General features: G+C 45.4%; 1 protein-coding gene across 1 annotated transcript in view; it reads left to right on the top strand.

Moving 5' to 3' along the window:
* The window catches only part of WDR60 (WD repeat domain 60), a 56,119-nt gene continuing 34,522 nt past the window's right edge, over positions 1-21,597 (top strand). Inside the window, exons 1-6 of the mRNA XM_029920827.1 lie at positions 1-168; positions 6,384-6,437; positions 7,825-8,239; positions 11,587-11,678; positions 13,802-14,083; positions 16,669-16,745. Of these exons, the coding sequence (XP_029776687.1) occupies positions 154-168; positions 6,384-6,437; positions 7,825-8,239; positions 11,587-11,678; positions 13,802-14,083; positions 16,669-16,745 (935 nt within the window). The 5' untranslated portion in view covers positions 1-153. The remainder of the gene's footprint in view (positions 169-6,383; positions 6,438-7,824; positions 8,240-11,586; positions 11,679-13,801; positions 14,084-16,668; positions 16,746-21,597) is intronic.

Genomic DNA, 21,597 nt, shown 5'->3' with positions numbered 1-21,597 from the left:
TGCCTGCCAAGTGCTGGGGGCCGGAAGAGCGCAAGCACGTAGGCGCAGCCGCAAGGTGTGCCGGGAAGCGGTGGTTCGGCGCTCCGCTGCTCGCGCCTGCTAGTTGCTAGGAACCAGGGACGCCGGCCCGGCGGCCGCGGCCTGTGAGCGGCGATGGATCCCGGGAAGGTGGGTGCGAGTGGACGGTTCGCTGGGCCGGTCCCGGGGTCGGAGCGCACGGTTGTCGGCGTCCTGGCTTGCTTCCCGCCGTTGTCGCGTCTCGCGCTGGGTGTTGTAAGAGTAGGTCCAGGGCCGGGTGTAGCAGGGCTTGCGCGGTTGGGAGCCAGGTGGTGGCGTGGACTGACGGAAGTACAGAGTGGTGGACTCGCGAGTGACGGGACGGTGTTGCTTTGCTGTGGTCACCCCCTTCCCCTCTGACCTTCGTTAGCACCATCGCGCCCAGCTTCAGAGAGCGGGAATGTAGTGAAGTAGCTGGAGTTTGAATTCTGGCTTATGTACTTCCTTTCATGTCATCGGGAAAATGACTTCACAAGTCTTCTTCTGTAGTTCATAAAATTGGGACATTAATAATAGCAACTTCTTAGGTGTTTATGGGGTCAATGAGATTTTGTAATAAAAGTGGCTAGAAAGGTGTTTAAAACAGCGTTAGTAACAGTCGGTAAATTTTATTTTTCTCGTGTATTGATTCCTGAACGGTAAAAGAGAGAGTTTTAGTTTGCATGCATTTCCTACTTTTACTCCTCTCTATCATTTACTTTTGCAGTGTTAGCTAATACTATCTATATCTATTTAGTGTTATTGTCAACTTTAGATAGTATCTTTTAACGTCCCGTTTATTAAGATTAGGAAATTAGTACCATATGCTACCCTCCACCTATTTTTAAGTCCACCAACTTCCTGACCCCTGTCATCTTCCATACCATTCCCTTGTATTTTCATTAGTCATTCTTAACTTACATTCTGTGATTTGTAGGTTGATTTTTGAAATAAAAAGCTAATACCCACTGTAATATGTGATTAGGTACAAGTAGTATTTACTGCAGCATTAAGTAGTGTGAATACACAGATAGAGAAGATGTAGTCCTGTGTCCCTCAACTCCTGCTGCTCAAGGAGCTCTGTTCCTGGCACCAGGGTCACTAGATCTTATTTTCTTACTTTCAATTAAATGTACCACAGTGTCATTTAGTTCATATTTGGAGCATGTCTTTCTTCAATGGTCCTTTGATTTTCCTGTAATTTGCTGTTTCTTTGGCAAAAATAAAATGCGTTTTCCCCCTTAACCTTATCACTTACATATTTTAGCTTATTATTCAGTCATATTATCTGTTTAACAAAATCTACTTTAAAAATTCTTCCCAGAGTTCTCTGACTTCTGTTCTAATGAGGGCTCAGTTTTTTCTAGACTTTTTCAGAGTTATCATCTGGAAATTTATTTGTAATTCTGGGTTTGGTCTACTGTTTGTTTGTTTTTCGATCCAGTGGCATTAGCTTTCTTGATATCTTCCCCTTTTTCCCCTGGAGTAAATCCTCAAGTACCTTTTTAAATGAGAGGATGGAGGAAGACAGTCTTTAGTCTACTGATACACTTGTTTCAGACTTTAGCTTAACATAGAATTCCAGGATCAGAATTAATCTCCCCAGGACTTTGAAGGCACTCTGCTTTTGTCTTCTCGCAACCAGTTTGGCTGATGAGATGTTTTTGTAAGTAACGTTTATTTCTTTCCAGAAGGTTTAGGCTCCTGTCCTTGGTGTTCTGAACATATATGGCCATGTGTTTATTGTGTCTTTTTTTATTCATTATTTTTGACATTTGATTATCGCTTTCAGAATGAAAACTCAAGTCTACCTTTGCTTCTAGGACAATTCTTCCTTCCTTCCTTTCTTCCTTCCTTGCTTGCTTGCTTTCTTTCTTGTTTTATTTATTTTTGAGAGAGAGAGAATGTACATGCTCACTCAAGGGAGTGGCAGAGAGCAAATCCCAAGCAGGCTCCTCGCTGTCAGTGTAGAGCCTGACACGGGGCTTGAACTTACAATGAGATCATGACCTGAGCTGAAATCGAGAGCCAGATGTTTAACTGACTGGGCCACCCAGGTGCCCCCAGGACATTTTTTTCTATTCTATATTTCCTTCTTTCTGTTTTCTTCATTCTTTATGGAACTCTGATACAGCTGTTAGATGTTGAATTCATGGCACATATTTTCCATCTCCTTGACTTTCTTTTTTCTATATTCTGGTTTCTCTAACTGTAATGTTGACTTCATCTACATAATTGTTAATTCTAATTCAATTAATTAACTTTGAAAACAAAGAACTTTTATGACTCGTTACAAGTAAAGAGATGGAGAGATAGCTCTCAAAGCATGGTCCGGCCTTGGGGTTCCTGCAGGAAGCTTTTTTTAATTCTTAAAAATTTTTTAAAATTCAAATTTAATTCCCATAGAGTTAACATACAAGGTGATACTAGCTTCTAGTGTACAATATAGTGTTCAACAATTTCATAAATTGCTGAATGCTCATTAAGACAAGTGCACTTCTTAATTCCTGTCGCCTGTTTCACCCATCCCCCCACCTCTCCCTTCTGCTAAGCTTTATAATTTAGAGTGTTTCTTGATTTCTCTTTTTTCCCCTTTTGCTCAAATGTTTTGTTTCCTAAATTCCACATATGAGTGAAATTATGTGATATTTGTCTTTCCCTAACTGACTTATTTCACTTAGCATAATACTCTGTAGTTCCATTCATGTCCTTGCAAATGGCAAAATTTTATTCTTTTTATGGCTAATATTCCATTGTATATGTATACGTCTTTTCTTTTTTAACTTTTTAAATGTTTGTTTATTTTGGGGGGAGACGGGAGACATGAGCAGGGGAGGAGCAGAAACAGAGGAAGACACAGAATCCAAAGCAGGCTCAAGGCTCTGAGCTGTCAGCACAGAAGCCAATGAGGGGCTCGAACTCATGAACCAAGAGATCATGACCTGAGCCGAAGTCTGGCATTCAACCTACTGAGCCAGCCAGGCGCCCACCCCCTTCTTTATCCATTTATCGATCAGTGGACACTTGGACTGTTTCCATAACTTGGCTATTGTAAATAATGGTGCTATGAACATTGCAGGGGGAGGTAAGTATTTCTCTGATTTTTTTTTAATAAAGATTTCTCTTTTTTTCCTTTGGGTCATATATATTTTTTTCTTACCAGATTTTATTTAAATTCAAGGTAGTTACCATACAGTATAGGATTGGTTTCAGCAGTAGAACTTGGTGATTCTCACTTACATATGACACCCAGTGCTCATCACAGCAAGTGCCCTCCTTAATGCCCATCACCAATTTAGCACATCCCTCCCCCACATCCCTCCGCTAACCCTCAGTTTGTTCTCTAGAGTTAAAAGTCTTTTCTTTTAGGGTTTTTTTTCTTTGTTTTTCTTGAGTCTTCTCTTTCTTATGTCATTTTTTTCCGTGAAATGCCCGATTGATTCTTCATACTTTTTAATGAAGCACCAGATTAATTAAAGTAAGTTTCTGGAGTAGTAGGGGTCTGCTGTGGCGGCTCCCTCCAAGTCCTCTCCCAGAATTGTTTGTAAAGGCTTGTTCTTAACCACGAGGATCGGGCTCCAGAGCATGGAGATTCCTCAGGCTCTTTACTTCCAAACCACGTAATTGTCAGATGTGTTTCGTTATTAGATCTCTTCTCTCCTGTTTTTCTGTGCTCTTGGATGACGTTCATCTAGTCCATCACATTTTGCATTACTTTGGATTACTTTGGGGCTTTTCTAATACATATTTATAAAATAAACATTTCAAAGTAGCAAAAGCACCTACCGAATACTCATATGAGGTTCTCATTTGCAAGTTGGCCATTAACTTAGGAAGTTAATCTTCTGGTCATTAGAACCTAGTCATGTAATTATTATAGTGCTGAAGAATTAGTGTGTTTTGTTCCATAAAGTTAAGGAAGGATAAAGCCTTCATGGAGGGATTGGAATAAAATTGTACTGGATTTTTTGATGTTTAATTTTTTTTCAAGTTTATTTACTTTGAGAGAGAACGCAAGTGGGGAAGGGGCACAGAGAGAAAGAGAGGGAAAGAGAGAATCCCAAGCAAGCTCCACACCACCAGTGCAGAGAGCCCAACGTGAGGCTGGAGCTCTCAAATGGCCAGATCATGATCTGAATCGGAGTCGGATGCTTCACCCACTGGGCCACCTGGGTGCCCCAATGTTGTTTATTATAACTTTATCATGTACCAAGCTCTTCTTTAGGTTTGTGTCAATATATTTATTTGCTGACATGATGGCAATCACAAATATAACCAGTTTTGTGTCCTTTATTTCTGCTAGGATCGTACCAGCATTCAGTATTTTGTAGTTATTCTTAGAAAACTAAAACTTAATAGCATGTTTGCTGGCTTTACACCTGCTTGATAATGGTAATGACAGTTTTCAATGATAATTCTTTAAAACACTTTACCTTGCATCCAGTGTTTATGACTTTTATTAATTTCAGTGCTCACCGAAGATTCTAAAAATTTCTAAATTTTTGTTACGTACCAAGTTATTGGTAATGTGTGAGTTTATTATTATCATGAGATTTATTAATCATAGCTTGAAATGTGCAAACATTTAGGTTATCCTCAGAAGAAAATGAATTTCTACTCTCTTTTCAATGTTGGTATGAACTGGGAGTCGCTGTGTTCCAGCCGTGCAGTTAATGGCAAAAGCTGTAAACTGTTCAGGTCAATGTAGGGCTATTTCGTTCTGTTTTTAGAAAGACTGCATGTTCTAGGGCAAGTACACAGGGCTCTCCAGGAGTTGGTCCTCACTGACCCACTTACGAGGGTCTCCTACAAGAGGAGACCCAACATTTAGCGACCCAACATTCCTGGCAGCCTAAGGCTGTGACCCTATGGTGGCCCAGCCCCCTCTGAGCTCCCATCTGGCAAGGCTCAGACCTGTCAGAAGAGTGGCAGTTTGTTTGTCCAGCACCTAGAGAGGCCTCTCCCCTCTTCTAGTACATTTGCAGTTGCACATCCTTCCCCTTCCCTTGGAGATGTCCGTGTGTGTCTTAACCCAGGAGGGTTTCTCCCTAGGACTTGAGGGCCATCCAGGAAATGGAACCTTCAGGAAGGATGAGGCCTCTGCCTCCAGGTGTCTGTGGGAAGGCAGGCTACTGACTTCCACAGTTGCCTGCCTGCAGACACAGCCGGCCTGGCTGCATTTACATGGACCACTGCTGTGTGGTTTTCCTGCCCCAGTTGCTCCTTTCAGGGCGCCTCCACCCCTGCACCGGTGGGAGTGGAGCTCAGCTCTCCCGGGCTGGCAGCGGTTTTTCTGTGACCCTCTCCCTCCACTGCTGATCTGCAGTCAGCTCCCGAAGGGCCTCAGTAAATTTTGTGGTTATAGTATACTGTGGCTAGATTCTTAAAGTTGATTGCTTTTTATTTATTTTTAATTAGCGTACTTATGAACTATTGTGAATTGTTTTTCTGTTTCCCTAATTTTCACATCACTAGGAAGATTTTTGGTGACTCATCCATAAGTAAGTGGCAAATTCATAAATTTGGTTTTCATTGGTACTACATTTGCTTTAAATCTGAACCTTACAGAGGTGCCTGGGTGGTTCATAAGGCTAAGCATCAGACTCTTGGTTTCAGCTCAGGTCAAGATCTCACAGTTCGTGGGTTCAAGCCCCGCATCGGGCTCTGCACTGACCACACAGAGCCGGCCTGAGATTCTTTCTCTCCGTCCCTCTCTGCCCCGCCTCTGCTCTCTCCGTCTCTCAAAGTAAATAGACTTAAGAATAAAAAAAATCTGAACCTTACAAAAATTTAACCCTCTTTTTGTAACCGCAAAGTAGTGTTTCTCAAAGTGAAAATAAAATAATGTGGACCCATCTGTCTTGTCTATAAGAAGCATCCTTGAACAGTTTGCTTGGTGAGTTTCTCTCATTATTCAGGTGTGTCTTGCACGTGGCAGGCGGACTGTGTCTGGACCTATGGAGGAGTCCCGTTGCTGGGTGCTCACACCTGGTGGGGGCGGCCTGCCAGGCGGGGCCCTTCGGGGGAACTGCTCTTGGGCGGTGGGAGTGGACGCTGACGTGGGGCATTGGTGACACAGGGAAGGTGGGGAGTGTGTGTTCCCTCCTCTTAGGAAGTAGCCAGAGGAACATATTCTGTAATTGTTCGTAGGCACATTTAGACTAGGAAGTAGTTTTTTTTTAAATCTGTGTTACTAATACCTTTCCTTCTAGTAGGTGGTAATTTCTTGCAGGTCAACGACTAATTGCCATTGACTTAACATGGTCTCATGAAAAAGCAGCTCACTAGAGTGTACACAGTTAGCCTTGTAAACTTTAAAAATTCTAACTTTATAATTTTCTTTTTAGAGAAGAACGAAAGATGATACTTGGAGAGCAGATGATCTCAGAAAACACCTTTGGGTAACGTATTTTCAAGATTTGAGTCGGGGTCCTCTTGGACCTTGGATGGTTTCTTGGACAGTTTTATTTGGTTTTCAGCACAGCCTAACTTTGCTATGTATGGCTCATTTCAGAAGCATTCTTTTTTTTTTTTTAATGTTTACTTATTTTTGAGAGGGAGAGAGAGACAGAGACAGAGTATGAGCAGGGGAGGGGCAGAGAGGGAGGGAGACACAGAATCCAAAGCAGGCTCCAGACTCTGAGCGGTCAGCACAGAGCCCGATGTGGGCTTGAACTCACAAACGGCAAGATCATGACCTGAGCCAAAGTCAGACGCTCAACTGACTGAGCCCCCCAGGCGCCCCCGGAAGCATTCTTGACTCAGGTACATACGTGTGGTTAATAGCTCTGGAACCGTGGGGGATGGCGCTGCCCGCTCCATCAGGTTTCTGCTACGGTTCAGGGCATATGCGATGTGTGTCTATACGTGTGTGTGTTAGTGTGCACTGAGTGCATGTGTGTGTCTGTATATGTGTGCGGTTTCTCTGTGAGTGTATGTGCTTGTGTGGTATGTTTGCAAGTGTGTATTTGGGTATGTCTGTGTGCACGTATGTGCGTGTGCATGTGTGTGTATGTGGAGGGGCTTGGGCTATGAAAATGAAAGGAACCCTCCTTTAGAATGGCGCCGGGAGGCCGGCGCTGGGAAGGGCGGGCTCTCAGGCATCCCCACCCCACTGTCCTCTGCAGACCCAACGGGAAGAGGCGCACCTCCCAGGTGACACTGTGGTACTCTCGCAGCAGGGGGAAGGAAGGTTTCCTCCTCCCCTGGCGACAGCTGCGCCAAGAGCCGCTCTGACTTAGCCCGACGGACTTGTGGTTCACGGCAGCCCCTCCCAGCCCCGCCCTTCCTCTAGGAAAGAGCCTCCTCTCCTTTTTCTGCAGAAGCACCTGTGGTTTTGCTTACTAGCTTACTTGTCCCAGACCGCACTTCTCTGCCATTCCTGAGGAAACCCATTTTTGCTCGTAAGATAACTGGAGGTTTTAGTTTTAAGGTTAACAAGGGTTGAGAGCGAGACCTCCCGAGAGTTTTATAAAGGGAGGGGTCCTTGTCCTTTGCGTGGGACCCAGGCTGTTGCTGTCACAGAGACCTTCAGACACAGCTTCAGTCGCCCTTTCTTTTTCTGTCTGTTCCATGGAGCGTTTCAGATTTGACCTGCCAGCGAACAGGAGTGTCTCTAATGAGCAGGCACCCATTGCTGGTCCTAGAAACGCTCAGTCTGATTCCACTTCCTGTGGGCTCTGCGGCTCTTCTCCCAGGCCCATCTTGCTGGGATGGAAGGAGGTGAAGCTAGTGTTAGGACGCCTCAGTGAGTATGACTCCCATTCTGCTTGCTTTCTCTTGGTTTAGGCTGCACAGTCAGGTAGTCCCAAGGAAGATAAGAAACACAGAGAAAAGAAGCTGCAGAAGGAGTCAGAAGTGGACTTCCTTGAATACAAAGAGCAAAAGCACAGGGACCCAGACCGAGACACCAAGCACAGAGAGAGGCCCTCCGAGAGAGACCGTCACGCTTCCAGGGAGAACCCTCGTGGGAACAGAGACAGAGAAACACTGAGGGAAAGGAAAAGGGACTCCAGAGACCGGGACGGAGAAAGGCACAAAGAGAAATACCGAGAGCAGGATGCAGAGAAATCTCACAGTCGAGGAAAAGACACAGACAAGGACAAAGACTGCAGAGTGAGGAGGGAGGAGCTGCGGCAGACGGCCCGCCACAGCCTGCTGGGCCGGCAGCTCCCCGAGCAGGCGGAGCGCAGGGCGAGGGCAGGTGCGTATCCCCCACAGGCAGTTCCTGGGCACCGGCAGGTGCGTGTCCCCGCAGGTGGCTCTGAGGCGGACAGGTGCGTGTCCCCTGCAGGTGGCTCTGGGGGAGGCAGGTGCATGTCCTCTGTGGGTGGCTCCAGGGCAGGCAGGTGCGTGTCCCCTGCGGATGGCTCCAGGGCGGGCAGGTGCATGTCCCCGCAGGTGGCTCCAGGGCAGGCAGGTGCGTGTCCCCCGCAGGCAGTTCCTGGGCACCGGCAGGTGCGTGTCCCATAGGTGGCTCCAGGGTGGGCAGGTGCGTGTTCCCCGCAGGTGGCTCCAGGGGCGGGCAGGTGCATGTCCCCTGTAGGTGGCTCCGGGGCGGGCAGGTGCGTGTTCCCTGCAGGTGTTTCTGAAACAAATTTATTCTCAGAATAATGCACAAAAGTAGAGGTTGAGGCTACCTTTAGGAGGCTTCCTGCCCCTCCTCTCTGAATGCTAGGGACAACACAGGTGAAGGAAACATGCAATCACAGACAATGATCAACTCTAAAGACAAAAGGTTTGGTCCAAAAGAACTCAACATAATTAATCCAATTACTGTGAAGAGCTTCACTGAGTAGGTTCCCTCCCGAGGCGTTCTTCGCTGTCCATTGCGTCTTGTCCACGTTTCTCTGTAAATGAGCTTCCTCCATGGGAGCGTTTCCCCTCTTGTAGTGCTCACTCATCTTTGTATTTTCTCTCCTGGTTTTTATGGACATCTGAACTTGGGCCTCAAAGGCACAGGCCTCTGGTGTGTGTGTATGTCCTCTTCACCATTTTCTTTTTGATATTTTGAAAACTCATTCAGTCATTGAAAGGAATAATACGTTTTCTCATTTGCTAGAGTTTACTATTGAAACACATTTTGGATTACCCAACTAAGCTCAGCCCACATTGTAAATAAACAAAAATAATGGTCATTGACAAGAATTCCTCAAAAGTGTCAGGTGTTTTTTTTTATGTTTTTTAATTTATTTTTGGGAGAGAGAGATAGAGCATGTGCGAGCAGGGGGAGGGTCAGAGAGGGAGACACATAATCCGAAGCAGGCTCCAGGCTCTGAGCTCTCTGCACAGAGCCCGATGCGGGGCTCAAACCCACAAACGGTGAGATCATGACCTGAGCTGAAGTTGGACGCTTAACCAACTGAGCCACCCAGGTGCTCCTCAAAAGTGTGTTTTATTCTGAGCAAAATTTAAATGTTTTTATTTAAATTCCCATGAATTCTAAGGTGAAGGTGCATACTATACCCCATCAAAATGGAAGTATCATCTTTTTTTAATTAAATAGTATACACTTCTAAAAAATTCAGACTAGTCAATGTAAACAAAAAGGAACATATTTATTATCTTAAAAAATTATATTCTTTTTTAAAGTTCATTTATCTATTTTGACAGAGAGACTGTGCACACATGAACAGGGCACAGAGAGAGAGAGAGAGAGAGAGAGAGAGAGAGAGAGAATGAAACTAAGCAGTCTCCATGCTGTCAGCCCAGAGGCTGAGGTGGGGTTCAGTCTTGCAAACCGTGAGAGCATGACCTGAGCCAAAATCAAGAGACAGACGCTCAACCGACTGAGCCCCGCAGGTGCCCCCCAGAAAGGAATGTATTTAAGGAGTGTGTAGAAATTGTTAGAATCATCAAGAAGGCTGGGGGTTCTGGTTACGAAAAGAATGGACACCCAGGCCCTTTGTCCCTGTTCCTGTCGCAGGCTCTTGCCTCCTGCCAGGGCCACTTCAGGTGTCGGCACCCAGCTCAGCAGCCATGCAGCTCGGGGCGCGAGCGCATTGTTGGGTGCGGGATGCCGAGGGCTGCACTTACAGGTTAGCAGGGTCACCCCTCGGTAAGTTTGGCAGAAACTATCCTACTATCTGCTGCTGCTCTTAAGGATTATTATATTGACGCTCTTGGTATTTATTTCTAATAAAATCTTTTTTGTTCTCAGATCACTCTTTTGTGGTTGCTCCCTGACCTTAGTTTTTCAGTGCGTTGTTGATACACATAATCGTGTGATTAGACTCTGACATTCCTTCCCCTTCCTTGGCGGTTCCTGCCTTCCACGTCTCCTCTGAGCCTCCTCTTCTGTGAAGCGTGGGCCTGCTCTTTGGACAGCTTCTGCCTCTGCCCCTCCCTCGGTGACTGCACCCTTTCTCCTGATTTTATGTACTAGTCATCCATTCCTGATTTCCAAGTTTGGCTCCCTAGCTAGGTTTTCCCCTGAGTTCTGGGCTTACACACCCTCTTGTCCTTAGATGTCTGATGGATGTTGCAAACATAATGGGTCCTGTGCTGAGCTTCTGAAATCCTACTTCTCCAAAGCCTTACCCATTGTAGTTGATACACCTGTGCCCTTCCCATCCTCAGATTGGAAAACCCAGGAGTCACTCTGACCCCACTTTGTCCTGCAGTCTCCCAAACCTGGCCCCGACCCCATTTGGATCTCTTGTATCCCAGGCTCCCAGAAAAGTAGTCAGGGCCCCACAAGGACTTTATTTCCATGTTTCTGTTTAATTTTGTCTTCATCTTTTGAAACCTTGATTCTCTCAATTTTAAGCCTAATGACTTTTTTTTGGTCTGTACAGATTCAAAAGTGAAACTCTAGTTTGATCAGCAGGGAGAGACCTTAAATTGTGTGTAGGGGTAGGTGCCAGTGGACGGGCTGCACGTTCTCCGCATCACAGCGGCCTCCCCCATCCACTGTGCCCTCAGCAGTGGGCGCCAGGAGGTCGTGGGGTGTGCGGTTCCCGTAGTTCACGAGGCAGGCATTACTGTCTTTGCAGCCAGGCACAGTTTCTCTGTGGCCCGGGCTTTGCTTCCCTGGGCATCTCTGTCAGTGACCAGGAGCCCAGGTGGCTTGTGTATTTGGACTGGTGCCCCTTTCGAGTTCCTAGTAGGGTTAGTCTCATATTTTGCAGGTTCCCTCCATGGCAGTGGACATTGTGATCTCCCTCATTAGCCCATTTTAAGTTTAGATTTTAGAACTTTCTGTTCTTCTTTAAAAACTTTCTTACTTATTTTTGAGAGAGAGTGTGCATGTGTATGTAAGCAGGAGCGAGGCTGCAAGAGAGGAGGAATCCCAAGCAGAGCCCGACCCGGGACTTAATCTCATGAGCCGTGGGACCTGAGCCGAAACCCAGAGTCGGACGCTCAACCGACTGAGCCATCCAGGCGCCCCTAGAACTTTCCATTCTTAATACTGGAGGATGTGCTTTAACTGAAGAATCTGTTTTCATAGGTGATTGCAATATGTACCGTGAAGACCGCATGCGAAGATGTTAGAAGATCATTTTGATGTGCGACAGTTTGGGAATATTGAAAATGTGTTCATTTCTGTAGGTAGCAAAGTGAGAGCTGAAGAGAAGGGGAAGAGAGAGGAAGACTCTGAACAGGGGGACAAAGAGAGGGAGAGGCGGTACCGAGAAAGAAAGGTAGGTGGCAAGCCCAGGAGCCGGGCGCACACACAGCAGTGTTAGAAGCGGTTTGGGAGAATGTGACAACAGGGTTCAAGGTCTGAGGAAGTTTGCTTCCGCTTCTCCCTCAAACACACATGGTGTTCTCTGATTCTAAGAGGAGTACATGGTGATTTTGGAAAATTTAGAGAGTCCAAATGCTAAGAAAATAAAAACAAATTCCACCCAGAGAGAATTATTGATAATATTTAAGTATTTATTCTGATAGAGTAGATTTATGTATGTATTTGTGTTCATGTGTTTGTTTACGCATTTGTTTTCTTTAAAAAACTTTTTAAAAATGTTATTTATTTATTTTTGAGAGATAGAGATAGTGCAAGCAGGGGAGGGTCAGAGAGAGAGAGGGAGATACAGAATCCGAAGACAGGCTCCAGGCTCTGAGCTAGCTGTCAGCACAGAGCCCAGCGTGGGGCTTGAACTCATGAACCATGAGATCATGACCTGAGCTGAAGTCGTACGCTTAACCAACTGAGCTGCCCAGGAGCCCCAACACACTTGTTTTCTTAACGTGGAGTTTTATGAACTGTTTAAATGATACATTTGGAACATTTTTCTAAGTCCTGTTTCTCTGTAATATTATTTTAACGGCTGCACGATATAGCATTCAATGATATGAGTGTGTCATAGTTTTCTTGGCACATCTGCTTTTTTTTGACACTTAGGTTGCTTCTGGATGTTGTTTTATTATAAAGACATGCATGGGTAAAGTCTTTTCGTTTATTCGTAGTTATTTTCTCCTGATTAAGTTCTGGAAGTGAGCTTGCGAGGTGAGAGTACTGTAAGCCGACTCCCCCTGCTGCGCACGAACGCTGTGATCAGTTGTATCGTCAGAGTGTGACGCTCATGTCCCAGGCGGCCGCTGGGCACAACCATGATTTTTAGCCTTCGCTTGTTTGATTCAGAACGAGGGGGCACGTCTGAGCGTTTTATGACAGGGTTTCCTGCGCTCCTGTCAGTTACTCCGGGGCGCGGTTGCTTCCTTTCCTAACAGAGCGTCTTATTCTGAGAGGACTTTAAAGATGAACTCCCTACTGGTTATTTATTTTTCCATTTCTGTTTTGAGTTTTTCTCGTAAAATCTTTGTTTTTATAAGTAAGTTTGAAGTTTTGAGGTCATCTAGTCTGTCTGTCATTGCTTTGGTTGGTGTAGCGCTCAGAGAGCCTTTCCCCTACCAGCATTACATAAGCACCGCCTGGGTTTTGCTCGAGTCATTGTAGTACTTTTTACCCCTTAAATTTATAATCCCCATAGAATTGATTTTGGTGACGGGGGTGTGGTGGTAGCTAGCTTCACGACTGAGAGTTTGCCCACATGGTTTCTGCAGGAAAGTCGTGCTGGCGGGGGTGAGCAAGGCGGGTGGGGGTGGGGCGAAGGAGAGTCAGGGGCCCGCTGGGCAGCCACGGGGGTGGGGTGGGGGGTGGGAGGAGGGAGCAGAGGGACAGGGCTCTCCGGCTGTCGAGCAAGCAGTGACAACCTGTTGGCTATGAGTAGAGGAGGCCTTGGGTGGAAGGAAAAGGGTGTTTCTATTTGGGGTCCTGTTGAGACATACTGATGATGATTGTAAAACCCAGGGGCCAGAGACATGACCCCTGGAGTCTGTTCTACAGTAGTCGTGCGTCACCATGTGACAGATGTCACCTGTTCTAACTGGGCATCCATAGCGGTTTTGAGGTTCCAGAGATGACCACACAGGGGAGCCAGGTTTCCCGACTCTCCCTGTGGGGGAACTGCCGGGGACTGGCGGGCTCATGGTCGTCCACTCACTGAGGTCATGCATCTCACGGCAGGGAGCCTGGGTCTGTGGAGCGCAGGGTGCCGTCAGAGCTGGGGAGGAGGTGACGAGAATGACCCGGAGAGGCTGCAGAGGAGGGGTGCACTGGCCACGCTGAGGGTGTGCCGTGGCGCCTCTGTCCTCTGGGCTGCGTGGCCACCGGCGGGTTTTCTTTCCAGAAGCACATGTTCAGGGTCCGGACGGAGGAGGCGCGAGCGGCAGCGCGGCCCCGCCCCCTTCATCCCAGCAGGTGCGAGGCTGGCAGCCGCGCTCCCTGTGCTCACGCCGCTTTCCCCGGGTCCCATCCCAGCTGCAGTACGGCGACAACAGGGACACTCCTCTTCAGTACTGGCTCTACAAGGAAGGAGGCGAGCGGAGACACAGGAGGCACAGAGAGCCAGACCGAGAGCAGACGCGTGGAGGAAAAGGCAGCACGAGGGAGAGAAGAGACAAGCACTCAAGAGAAAAAAGCCATTCGTTCTCTGACAAGGGAGGGGAAGAACGACGACACCGAGAGAAGCGCCACGGGGAAGGCTCTCGCGTCGGAGAGGAGAGGCCGCCAAGAGCCGAGCCGAGGACCTGGGAGTCCAAGGTACCATTCCTGACGCGCCGCAGCTTTTGTAGCCGCCCCGAGGCCACACGCGTCGAGCGGAGGCAGGGCTCGTGTGGCCGCGTGCTCGGCGTGTTGCTGAGAAGCAGTAACCTTGGTGAAAACGAGATTCAAGTCCGGGTAGTGTGACCCACACAGAGAGATTGCTGACCTCCTAGGAACTAGGAAGTCACATTTTCTGACTATATTGTGAATGCACGTTTAACATCTATTCAGAAATCTCTCATAAAACTGAAATTGCGAAACATTAAAAAGGAAGATATTTTTAAGTGGAAAGTAAGTGAATAATTTTAGTAAAGTGTTTGAATCAGAAATAATGGTATTAAGTTTACAAAGCAGAATACAAAATTAAAACCACTGCTTGCAAAGGGTGTAACAGTTACTGCGATTGCCTAAAATTTTTCCATCCTAATTGTATTTTTTGTTCACGTGTGTGTACTTTTTGCTGTGTGGTTTTTCCAGACTCTGAGGCAAAGTGCTCCCTGTCAGGTGGGGGCAGAGGGAGGGGCAGGTGGTGCGAGACTCAGGAGCGTGGGGCCTTCAGGGCCACGGACTGCGGTGGCCCAGCCAGAGCCTGGGGCCTCTGGCTGGTGCCCATCCACGAAAGCGTGTCTGGTGGAGGGGTGTGTGGTAAGGATGTCCCCCCAGATTCCTGCGGTGGCTGCCTGGCCTCATGACCGTGCTGTCTGCTGGGTGTGACGATCTGGCCCCGTGCCTGCACCCTCCAGCTCCTTTGTCAACGCCTTCCCTCACGGCGGGACCTCACCCTACCCTGTCACCTGCAGCCTTTGCCCCTGATTGGAACGTGGGTCCTGTTCCTTAGCAGTTGTGTGACAGGGTCTGTTTTGTTAGCCATGCGCTTACGTGTGTATCTAAAGCCCCGGACCTCCCTGGGATCCACCTCATTGCGCATTTACGTTCAAAACTTTGTACTCCTGTCAGCGGGCTGAGGGACGCAGTAACTGGGAAGGGACCCTCACAGACAGGTGTTCATCCCTCTGGCGTTTTAAATTGCTTTTCCTAGGAGCACCTGGGGGCTCAGTCGGGTAAGTGTCCGCCTCTGGATTTTAGCTCAGGTCATTATCTCACGGTTTGTGAGTTCAAACCCCCCCACCCCCACCACTGGGCTCTGGGCTGACAGTGTGAGCCTGCTGGGGATTCTCTCTCTCCCTCTCTACTCCTCTCCCGCTCACACTGTCTTTCTCTCAAAGATAAATGAATGTTAAAAAACCTCTTTCCCTAGATTAAAATCTTTAAAATAATTTTTAATGTGTATTTTTAAAATGTTTTATTCATTTTATTTCTATTTTGTTTTAAGTTTTTAAATGGTTTTTTAAATAAATGTATATATACTTAAAATTCTTTTCCTATATGTAAATGAACTTTATAAAAATGCAAAATTGGAATCATGCAATTTTTCCTCTTTGTTCTGGAAAATAAATTATTAGAAAACATTTTTTTAAAATGTTTATTTATTTTTGAGAGACTGAACATGAACAGGGGAGGGACAGAGAGAGAGGGAAACACAGAATCTGAGGCAGGCTCCAGGCTCCGAGCTGTCAGCACAGAGTTCGATGTGGGGCTCAAACTCACAAACCCTAAGATCATGACCTGAGCCGAAGTCAGATGCTTAACTGACTGAGCCACCCAGGTGCCCCTGGAAAATAATTTTTAATAATTGAGTATTTAATGGCCATCTAGTGTTCTTTCATATGGTCATAACCTTATTTAACAAGTAACCTAATACTGAACATTCAGATTTTTTTATTTCATAAATATTCTGTGATAAACAGATTAAAAACCTTAATACATATCTTTGATTATTTTCTAGGGATAATTTCCTAGAAGTAGAATTTATAGGTTGAAGAAGGTACTTGAATATTTTTAAGTTTTTAAGGCTTTTGATACACGTTGTATATTGCCCTCCAGACTGTCTTTCTCAGTGAGTGATTTAGTCCTGCCTGCCTTCTGCTCTGCACTCTTCAGGGATCAGTCCCCAGGTCTGTAAGCTTTCCTTGCCCTCGAGGGCTACTCCCTGGGGCCTTGTCACCAGCCGGCCCTCCCTCCAGGGCCCCCTCCCTGCAGGCCTTGGCTCCTGCCAGCGCTGACTCAACAGATGCCTCTCTTCTTCAGTGACCTACCTGGATATGCTGGTTTGCAATCTGATGGTTTTAATTTTATTTTTACAAATTCTCTTAAGAGTGTTTACATTCTCTTTTCTGTAGGTGGATGGATCTATGAAGTAGCCACATTGTGTTTGAAAGTGCATAGTTTTAAGGAATGTAAGGGACTAGTCAGATTTATCTGAAAGTAATGTGAAATTGATAAGTATAAATGTCTTTTACTTACTGAGGTAATGTATAATCACCTTTTAGACTGCTCATCTTCCTTACATTAAGTATGTAATTTACTGAAGCTAGCTGGTAAAAAACAGATATTTTAAAAGATACCTGTGGTGTAGATGCTTTTGTTGAATTTTGGGTCCATGCTTGTTTTACAGAGTTTACTAATCATAGTTACTTTACAATGTTATATTAACGAATGTCACGGAATTTTCTGTTTCGTAGAACAGTGAGCACAGAAATCGGGGTTCAAGTTCAAGGAGAGATCTGACCGGCAGCCAGGAAGGATCATGCACTCTCTGGTGACTATTATGTGCATTGTGCTTCTTGAAAAATGCTTTAAAATGATTTTTTTTACTGCTCCTGATTATAGCCAGTAAATGAAAGTGAAGTATGAGTGTACATATTTACTCTTGATACAACCCCTCGAAATGATATATTAGGGGCACTGAAGGAGCTTGGAAACTTGTCATAAATTATTAGTCTTATTTTGCTTTAGAAAATATTTTTTAACATTTATTTATTTTTTATTTAAAAAACATTTATTTTTTTAATAGTTTATTATCAAATTGGTTTCCATATAACACCCAGTGCTTCTCCCCACACGTGCCCCCCACCATGACCATCACCCCTTCCCTCCCTCCCCCTCCTCCTTCAGTCCATGGTTCGTTTTCAGTATTTAATAGTCTCCCATGATCTGTGGCCCTCACTCTCCCCTGCTCTCTTTCCCCCTTCCTCTCCCCATGGTCCCCTGCCAGGTCTCTCCTGTTAGACCTATGAATGCAAACATACGGTATCCGTCCTTCTCTGCCTGACTTATTTCGCTTAGCATGACACCCTCGAGGTCCATCCACTTTCCTACAAATGGCCAGATTTCATTCTTCCTCATTGCCATGTAGTATTCCATTGTATATATACCACATCTTCTTGATCCATTCATCAGGTGATAGGCATTTAGACTCTTTCCATGATTTGGCTATTGTAGAAAGTGCCGCTATGAACATTGGGGTGCATGTGCTCCTATGCATCAGCACTTCTGTATCCCTTGGGTAAATCCCTAGCAGTGCTATTGCTGGGTCACAGGGGAGTTCTACTGATAGTTTTTTGAGGAGCCTCCTCACTGTTTTCCAGAGTAGCTGCACCAGTTTACTTTCCCACCAACAGTGTAGGAAGGTGCTTGTTTCTCCACACCCTTGCCAGCTATCAAAAATCTCCCAACAAATAAAAGCCTAGGGCCAGATGGATTCCCAGGGGAATTCTACCAGATGTTTAACGCAGAGTTAACGCCGATCCTTCTCAAGCTATTCCAAAAAATAGAAATGGAAGGAAGACTACCGGACTCATCCTATGTAGCACGTATCACTCTGATTCCTACGCCAGGCAGAGGCCCAACAAACAAAGAGAACTACAGGCCAATATCCTTAATGAATACAGATGCAAAAATACTCAACAAGATACTAGCAAATCGAATTCAATAGCATATAAAAAGTATTATCCATTATGATCAAGTGGGATTTATTCCTGGGTTACAAGCCTGATTCAATATTTGCAAATCCATTAATGTGGTACACCATATCAACAAAACAAAAGAAAAATCATATGATCCTGTCAATAGATGCTGAAAAAGCATTAGACAAAATACAACATCTCTTCTTAATAAAAACCCTCGAGAAAGTTGGGATAGAAGGAACTTACTTAAACATCATAAAAGCCATTTACGAAAAGCCCACAGCCAATGTTATCCTCAATGGGGAAAAACTGAGAGCTTTCTCCCTGAGATCAGGGACACAACAGGGGTGTCCACTCTCACCACTGCTGTTTAACATAGTGCTGGAAGTCCTAGCATCAGCAGTCAGACAACAAAAGGAAATAAAAAGCATCAGAATCGGCAAAGAAGAAGTCAAACTTTCCCTTTTCACAGATGACATGATACTCTACATGGAAAACCCGATCGACTCCACCAGAAGCCTTCTAGAACTGATCAGTGAATTCAGTAATGTTTCAGGGTACAAAGTCAATGTACAGAAATCAGTTGCATTCTTATACACCAAAAATGAAGCAACAGAAAGAGAAAGCAAGAAACAGATCCCATTCACAATTGCATGAAAAACCATAAAATACCTAGGAATAAACCTAACCAAAGATGTAAAAGACCTGTATGCTGAAAACTATAGAACACTTATGAAGGAAATTGAAGAGGACACAAAGAAATGGAAAAACATTCCTTTCTCATTGATTGGAAGAATAAACATTGTTAAAATGTCATTATTACCCAAAGCAATCTACACATTCAATGCAATCCCCATCAAAGTTGCACCAGCATTCTTCTCAAAGCTGGAACAAACTATCTTAAAATTCGTCTGGAACCGCAAAAAACCCCAAATAGCCAAAGTAATATTGAAGAAGAAAACCAAAACGGGAGGCATCACAATTCCAGACTTTAGCCTCTACTACAAAGCTGTCATCATCAAGACAGTATGGTATTGGCACAAAAACAGACACATGGACCAGTGGAATGGAATAGAGAACCCAGAACTGGACCCACACGTATATGGCCAATTAATATTTGACAAAGCAGGAAAGAGTATCCAGTGGAAAAAGGACAGCCTCTTCCACAGGTGGTGTTGGGAGAGCTGGACAGCGACATGTAGAAAAATGAAATTAGACCACTTTCTTACACCATTCACAAAAATAAACTCAAAATGGATAAAGGATCTGAATGTGAGACAGGAAACCATAAAAACCCTGGAAGAGAAAGCAGGAAATAGCCTCCTAGACCTCAATCGCAGCAATTTCTTCCTCGACATCCCCAGAGGCAAGGGAATTAAGAACAAAAATGAACTACTGGGACCTCATCAAGATGAAAAACCATTTATTTATTTAGAGAGAGAGAGAGAGAGAAGGAGCGCATGCACACGAGCAGGGAAGGGACAGAGAGAGAGGGAGTCACAGAATTCAAAGCGTGCTCCAGGCTCTCAGCTGTCAGCACAGAGACCAACATGGGGCTCGAACTCATGAACTGTGAGATCATGACCTGAGCTGAAGTCAGATGCTCAACTGATCGAGCTGCCCAGGCGCCCCTCTTATTTTGCTTGTTTAATGTCTGCTCATACAGACGTGGAAAGGTAGCGCTGACTGTGGAGGGTGAGCGTGTGGGGCGGGGAGGGCAGCCCCTGCCCTGAGGCACGGCTGCTGGAGAGGGCAGGGCGTCTGCAGGTGGGCTTCTGCCCCTTTTCCTGCCAGCCGGGGCCCCCCCCGCCAGTGTATAGAAGTCAGAGCACAGATCAAATATGCCGTCTTAGGCCTGGTCGCCTTAGAGAGAGCCAGGCTGTAGACACCACACTGCTGGAGGCCAGGACTGCCTCTGCGTGGGTGGTCCTCAGAGCCTTCTCCACTGGGAAGGTCTAATACCTATTTTGTGTGGGTTTTGTGAGGGTTACAGATGAGAGTTTGTGTGTAAAGTCTCATTTTGTTTGTAAGCTCTAGAATTTTTTAAAGTTTTAATTTAAATTCCAGTTAGTTAACATACAGAGTTCCATTGGATTCAGGTGTGCAGTATCGTGATTCAGCACTTCCGTGCGTCACCCAGTTCTCCTCACAAGTGCACCCTTAGCCCCGTCCCCTTTCCCCCATCCCGCACCCACCTCCTTGCTGGTGGCCAGCAGTGTGTTCTCTGGCTTGTCTCTCTCTCGTTTTTCCTTTGCTTATTTGCTTCTTAAATTCCACATATGAGTGAAATCATATGCTATTTGTCTTTCTCCAACTGATGTACTTTGCCTGTTGTACTCTCTAGCTCCATCCATGTTGTTGCAAATGGCAAGATTCACTCTTTGTTATGGCTGATTAATATTCCTGTGTGTGTGCGTGTGTATACTCCACATCTTCCTTATCCATTCATCACTTGGTGGACACTTGGACTGTTTCCATTTCTTGGCTGTTGTAGATAATGCTGCTATAAACATCAGGGTGCATGTATCCCTGAAAAAAACATTTTTTAATGTTTATTTCTGAGAGAGAGAGACGGAATACAAGCAGGGAAGGGGCAGACAGACAGGGAGACACAGAATCTGAGGCAGGCTCCAGGTTCCGAGCTGTCAGAACAGAGCCCGACACAAGGCTCGAACCCACAAACTGTGAGATCATGGCCTGAGCTGCAGTCGGACGCTTAACTGACTGAGCCAACCACGTACCCCTACCTGTATCCCTTTGAACTAGGATTTTTATATTCTTTGGGTAAAGACGTAGCAGAGTAACTGCCGGATCGCACAGTATGTCTGTATTTAGCTTTCTGAGGAACCTGCACCCAGTTCTCCTCGGTGGCTGCACCAGTTCGCGTACCCACCAGGCGTGCACGAGTGTTCCTCTGGCTCCGTGTCCTCGCCAACACTTGTTGTTTCTTGTGTTGTTGATTTGAGCCATTCTGACAGGTGTGAGGTGATAGTTCATTTTAGTTCTGATTTGAATTTCCAAAATAGTCTGTGATGCTGGACATCCTTTCATGTGTCAGCCATCTTTATGTGCTCTTTGGGAAAATGTCTATTCATGTTTTCTGCCCATTTTTTATTTAGAGTATTCATTTTTCAGGTATTGAGTTTTAGAAATTCTCTATATATTTTGGATACTAACCCTTTATCTGCTATGTCATTTACAGATCTCTTCTCCCATTCCATAGTGGCCTTTTAGTTTTGTTTATTATTTCCTCCACTGTCCAGATACTTGTTTTGATGAAGATTACAGGTTAGAGTTTATTGTAAATTGTTTTTGTATGTAAGCTCTAGATTTTAATTTGTTCTCTATGACAACCATATTTGGTAATTCTTTTTCACAGCTCAAGGAAACTCAGATTAAAAGTATTTGGCCTAAATTTTGAAGCTTAAGCAAAGCTAGCACTTAACCCCGGGGGTGTAGGTTCCTAGACTTTATATTGCAGGCGTGATGGGCTGCCTGGGGCTTCTGCTCAGCTCTCTGTTTCTTTAGACCACATGCTGTATTGAATTGGTGAGTCTAGGTTCTGAAAATGAAGAATCAATTTGAAATTCTGAAAGTCTTAATTTTAGGTCCTAACCAACATATAAAATGTGATTAAAAAATACAACCTATTTCAAGTTAAATGTTTCTTTTGGAAATAAAGATGTGTTAAAGTAATATTTGGGA

This window comes from Suricata suricatta, chromosome 2 (assembly GCF_006229205.1).
Source record: "Suricata suricatta isolate VVHF042 chromosome 2, meerkat_22Aug2017_6uvM2_HiC, whole genome shotgun sequence".
Taxonomy (NCBI): Eukaryota; Metazoa; Chordata; class Mammalia; order Carnivora; family Herpestidae; genus Suricata; species Suricata suricatta.
Note: the sequence above shows the minus strand (reverse complement) of the source record. Positions and strands in the feature narration are given on the sequence as shown.